Source organism: Hyla sarda, chromosome 4 (genome assembly GCF_029499605.1).
Source record: "Hyla sarda isolate aHylSar1 chromosome 4, aHylSar1.hap1, whole genome shotgun sequence".
Taxonomy (NCBI): domain Eukaryota; kingdom Metazoa; phylum Chordata; class Amphibia; order Anura; family Hylidae; genus Hyla; species Hyla sarda.
Window position 1 is genome coordinate 326,465,483 of NC_079192.1, and position 6,000 is coordinate 326,471,482.

The following is a 6,000-nucleotide window of genomic DNA, read 5'->3' on the forward strand; positions in this document are numbered from 1 at the left end:
AAAGCAGGCGGACAAACAAAGACACGGAAATTGTGATAAACTCCAAGCACTGATTTGGCAAAAGTAAACTTATCAGTCAGGATCTGATTCAGAAGCTGATATCCTGTATGAAGTCTTGAAAAAGAAGGGTTAACACCCTAAATATAGATTTTTTGCACAATCTTGATATTTGTCAATAAAAGTTTAAAAACTTATGAAATGCTCAAAACTGTATTTACACTGTACAGTAAAAATACAGTCATCTGATTAAAGGGGTACTATGCCGAAAAACATCTTATCCCCTATGCAAAGGATAGGGGATAAGATGTTTGATCATGGGGGTCCCGCTGCTGGGGACCCCCACGATCTCTGCTACGTCACCCCAGTCACCCGGTGCAAGGAGCAAACTCCTCTCCATGCCGGATGACTGGCGAATACAGCCGCCACGCCCCCTCCATTCATGTCTATGGGAGGAGGCGTGAATGGAGGGGGGCATGATGTCACAAACGTGGAAGCTCCAATCTTCCACGTTCCACTGCTAGCCCGGAGATCTCGGGGTCCTAAGTGGCAGGACCCCCCATGATCAGACATCTTATCCCCTATCCTTTGGACAGGGGATAAGATGTCTAGGGGCTGAGTACCATTTTAAGATAAAGAAAAAAACTCTGAAGTAGGCAACTTTGTGAAAACCAAAATTTTGGCCACAACTGTAGAATGCATGGTCCACTAAATACAATAGTGCCCTGAGCTATTTCAGGAGAAGGTACCTTAGAAAGATCTAAAAAAAAAAAAAAAAAAGTGCAACTATAGTTACTTATACGTGTCATTGTCTGTAAAACTGATCTCAATATATGTAGTTCATATTTTATTAGGATGCCTTCTCAAAGCGTCTAGAAAGTAGGAGAGGGCACCTTGACGTTCAAACTATTAGGTAAGACTAAAAATCATCATTTATCCCATATCCTATTCTGTTTAATGCACCATATACTGACTGTACTCATGTCATGACTGCTGGTAAGGATGGTAGAATTTTAGGGAAAGGAGGAAATGTTAAGACTAGGATTAAACTAGGATCAGGGTTAGACTAGGATTACATGTGAAGTTTTGTAATATCTTATGTGGTTGTTACATTTTTAAAAACTAGGAGCAGAGATATGGAATAACCCAATTTTGGCTGGTACCTTGCTGATTCCTTAGATTACAGCTTGTTATTACAGCATCTAGTTAGCTCTATATGAGAACATAAATAGGCTTTTCTGAGTTGTATCACTTATTTCATTCTCAATCTGGTTTTATCATAGACAGTCTTAACAATAAAACCTTATACTATATAGCCAAACTTTAACCTTAACAAACTGTGTTTACTTAATTCTGATAAATCTGTCATTAGAAGCACAGTAGACCTCACTGTATTTTACTAAAATATATGGATCTGTCCAGATTTTATTACTTAGTGACCTAAGATTCTCGTATAATATAAAAATATGGCACCACTGTAAGCAGTAGACTAGGATGAAGAAGACAGAACAAGTCAGCCACTGATAGATTTATGGACTGTCTCACTATGAAGTGTTTTGACTAAATAGAATTTATTAATAAAAGCATCTGGCAAGGGCAAAGTAACAACATGTTGTTTTGGAAAACAGATAGTTATTTGAGTCATCGAACATTAATCATTTCTATGGCATGGAAGGCGCTCTACCTCTTACATGATGGGTTGCACATTGGGTTACACAACAAATGAATGAGTTTTGTTCTCTGTTTATTGGTTATGTCAACAGCAAATGTTTGGGTACTGTGATATCTATAGGATTATATGAACCAACCATATACTACTACAGTGTCCATATGCCAAGCAATTTTTCTTAGAATAAAAATAATAATAAAAATAAACAGGATAAGGGGCACTCAAGGGAAGTGGTCTGCTCAATTTCATGGTCATAGCTGCAGATATGGGCAGATCTTAGTTGATGGCTATTTACAAAGTGTTAAATGTATGTTTCCCTTCCAAACACAAGTGTCATAGAAGCAGTGGGAGGGGTGGGGGAGGGATGAGGTGTGCATGCTGCAGCTCAGCAGCTCCTCTATGGCACTTGGAGCTGAAATGTAAGGGGATCAAGAGACCCCTACTAGCATCTGTGGTTTATTTGTTAAAATGTATTATATATTTATTATATCTACTCAAACTCACCCCCCTCCATGTAAGTGTAAAAAGTAAAAGATACAAGTAGAAAATTGCTAAATTATTGTGTTTTCTTTTTGCTAGAGACAATGTAGTAAAGGTTGTGGTGTATTACCAGCAGCTAAATTATGAACTAATAAAAGAAGTTCCTTCAATGCAGGTAAGGCCAATGGGTGGAATTCATCAAGAGTGGTGTAGGTGCCCGTCTTTTTACACTACTAATTTGTGTGATGGAAACTGTGTACCTGCGCCAAATTTATGACATGGTGCAGGACATGAGATAAATATGATGAACTTATCAGTCCTTATAGAAGAGAAGAATCATAGAATAATCGGAAATGTCATTGATCCCAACTAAACACTAAAACCAGATACCTAACTGTTAATTACATCATTTTCTTAGCTCATCACTGGCTGTACAGACATGGTTGCACAATAACGATATTTTTAACCCTGCTAGCCTTGTTGAGTAAAGACAAGATTGTGTCACAGTCTGTAAATATAAAAATGACCTTAAAGAGTACCTCTCATTATCTTGTAAAATGTTATAATCCTCCCATTTCACTGCCCCATCATGATAAACCAACCTCTGCCTTTATTTTTATTATTTTTTAGTTTTCTACCTTTATATTGCTCTGTATTTTCAGCTGCAGTCTCAGTCAGATTCACAGACTGGGAAGGGGTGTTCCCCAGCAGGGGAGAACCTCCTCCCTCACTCTGCTACACATAGCCTAATGAAGTTAAGTATGAGATGAGATATGATTGGCTAAAGCTGCAAACCCCACACCCCACCCAGACTGCATTTCCTGATTTTGGACTTCTGCCAGGCCAACAGGAGTCTGTGCAAGAGATGGGGGAAAATGTGCTCTGGACAAGTAGGGAGACACCTAGTGGCAGCTTTTTTAAACACAAATAAAACACAGAAAACTTAATTTTTTTAAAACAAAAGTACATTAGAAAGATTTTTTATTTACCATAAGGAGTGCAATAGCAAAAAAAAAAAAAAAAAAAGTTTTAATGAGAGTGCCCATTTAACCAACAAGGCTTACTTTGTTGTTCTACAATAGGAATGTGAAACATGTATCAATCTCTATTGCAGCTTGTTGATCTGTTCTCAAGTATCGGAGGACTAGTGGGCCTTTGGATTGGGGTCTCCGTCTGTACGGTGGCTGAGTTTCTCGAACTGATACTAAATATATTGACATTTGTCATTATTTGCATCCCAAATCGGAAAGAAGAGTGTCCACAGAATCCATACACTATCTCAGACCCTCAGGCTAAATCTTATTCACCTGCGCTTTCTTCTGATCACTGCCTTTTGTGGGATTCTGTTGAAGATGTCTCCAGCTTGCTCCGTAACAGCGTTAAGGATGATACAACCTTGCACAACCCCTACCAGAGCTGTGAAAAAGTAAATGATTCCATCTACAGTGTTTAGGCTACAAGTTGGCTTTAGAAATACAGTTAAAACATGTTCTGTTCTGAGAATTTGTTTGCCAAGGATACTATCATTACTGCGCAAGCTAGCCCTCACACAGAGAACCTGGAATCTAGATACTGTCTGTAGAAATGTAAAAAATCTGTATAAAATAATATTGGGGTAGATAAATAAAACTGCCTGTGTCAAAAAACTGGAGCACTTTGTGCCAAAAAAGACCTTCACCATATTTTTAGGGTGTTGTACACACATTAGTGCTTTGCTCAACAAAATAGGTATAGCTTAAATGGGAACTCTGCCCCTAGACATCTTATCCCCTATCCAAAGGATCTCCCTGCGGCACCCAGCACTTGTTTAGAGTGTCAGGTGCAGCACCGGAGGCTTTGATGTCACGCCCCCATTCGGGGGGGGGGGGGGCATGGTCACGATGTCACCAGTGGGCATGGCCATAACATCATGAATCACGAAGTTCGCTCTGTGCACTTGATGTCTGGGGGGCCGTAGCCAAGATTGTGGGGGTCCCCAGCAGCGGGACCCACATGATCAGACATCTTATCCCCTATCCTTTGGATAGGGGATAAGATGTCTAGGGACAAAGTATTCCTTTAATGAAAAAAGGGCATGGCCTCAAGTGAAAGGGAACATGGCTTACATGGGCGTCACCCCAGAACTGTTAAACGAGTTGTCTGGTGATAAATAACTTATCCCTTATCCAAGGATAGGGGATAAGGTATAGATCGCTGGGGGTCCAAGCATTGGGGCACCCCACATTCTCCGCACGGAGCCCCAGCCGACAGGCCCCTTAATGTACTCCGTAGAGATACATGAAGGGGTTGTGCCAGCCACGGCTTCCTGCGGGAGTCGGATGTCAGCTTCCGGCAAACTCTGTGGCCCCGTTCAGGAGATCGCGGGGGTCCGAGAGCTGGTCTATAACTTATCCTCTATCCTTGGACTACTATTACTTTTAACTAGACTACTCTTAACTTTTGCATGGTGAGCTGTCGTTTTATAGGTGGCATTTTTGGGGTAGCTAGGACTTGGGTTTCAAATAGAACTAGCTACATCAATAAAAAAAAATTTAAGTTATAAATAAAAATGTTATAAGGTCATAAACACCAAAAACTACTTGGTCTTAAATGGGTTAAGCAAACTTGTTTCTTTTCTTTTGCTTTATCCCTTTTTATAATAACAAATCAGTAAATGTTGCCTCACATGACCATACTCCTGAATTGTCTATTGCACAATGTAGTCATTTGGCTTCTTATTAGGTGTTTAGGTTTTTAGTCTTTGTCTGCTGTACTGAGAATTGAAAATACCCATTAGTATTTATCATTCCATCTTCTGCTTCTTATCTCTCGTTCTGCGCCACTGAGCTGGAATTCAAGGAGCATTTCATGCAGCGTAATACAAAATGGCCCAGCATAGAGATTGTCACATAAGAAGCCATCAGATAGCCTCACAATCTGAATAGACACAAAGGCATTCTATCAGCAGTTACATAGTGTAAAGATTTTCATTTTCTCTAATATAAATGAGTTTACTTTCTATAGCCTTTTCTTAGTGTTGCTAATAAAGCCTACAAAAGGAGAAAACCTTTATAAAAGAATTTGGTGAGACATTAGTTGCTTACAGAGTCATGTAAGGGTCTAAAAATATTAAGAGCACTAGCTTTAAAGGGGTACAACAATTTTTGCCAGAAACTTAAACAGAATTGTAAATGACTTCTATTTAACCCCTTAAGGACCAAGGACGTACCGGTACATCCTGAGTCCTTTCCCTTTCCATAACGTATAGCGTCATAGCGGGTCGGGCCCGTGGCTAATAGCACGCGGCAGTGATCGCGGTGCCGAGTGCTATTAACCCTTTAGGCGCGGCGTTCAAAGTTGAACACTGTGTCTAAAGTGAAAGTGAAACCATGCCGGTTAGCTCAGGGAGCTGTTCGGGATCGGCGCGGCGAAATTGCGGCATCCTGAACAGCTGTTAGACACGAGGAGGGTCTCCTACCTGCCTCCTAGTGTGCGATCGCCGAATGACTGCTCAGTGCCTGAGATCCAGGCATGAGCAGTCAAGCCGCAGAATCATCGATCACTGGTTTCCTATGAGAAACCAGTGATCAATGTAAAAGATCAGTGTGTGCAGTGTTATAGGTCCCTATGGGAGCTATAACACTGCAAAAAAAAAAGTAAAAAAAAAGTGAATAAAGATCATTTAACCCCTCCCCTATTAAAAGTTTGAATCACCCCCCTTTTCCCATTTAAAAAAAACTGTGTAAATAAAAATAAAAATATGTGGTATCGCCGCATGCGGAAATGTCCGGATTATAAAAATATATCGTTAATTAAACCGCACGGTCAATGGCGTACACGTAAAAAAATTCCAAAGTCCAAAATAGTGTATTTTT

The 6,000-nt window shown here is 40.2% G+C and overlaps 1 protein-coding gene across 2 annotated transcripts in view; it reads left to right on the forward strand.

The window, feature by feature from the left end:
* LOC130369584 (amiloride-sensitive sodium channel subunit gamma-like) overlaps nucleotides 1–3,963 on the forward strand; it is a 33,719-nt gene extending 29,756 nt beyond the window's left edge. For both annotated transcript variants that reach the window (XM_056575003.1, XM_056575004.1), the window contains exons 8-10: nucleotides 852–910; nucleotides 2,246–2,321; nucleotides 3,261–3,963. In XM_056575003.1, the coding sequence (XP_056430978.1) occupies nucleotides 852–910; nucleotides 2,246–2,321; nucleotides 3,261–3,599 (474 nt within the window). In that variant the 3' untranslated portion in view covers nucleotides 3,600–3,963. The remainder of the gene's footprint in view (nucleotides 1–851; nucleotides 911–2,245; nucleotides 2,322–3,260) is intronic.
* Nucleotides 3,964–6,000: the final 2,037 nt, after the last annotated feature.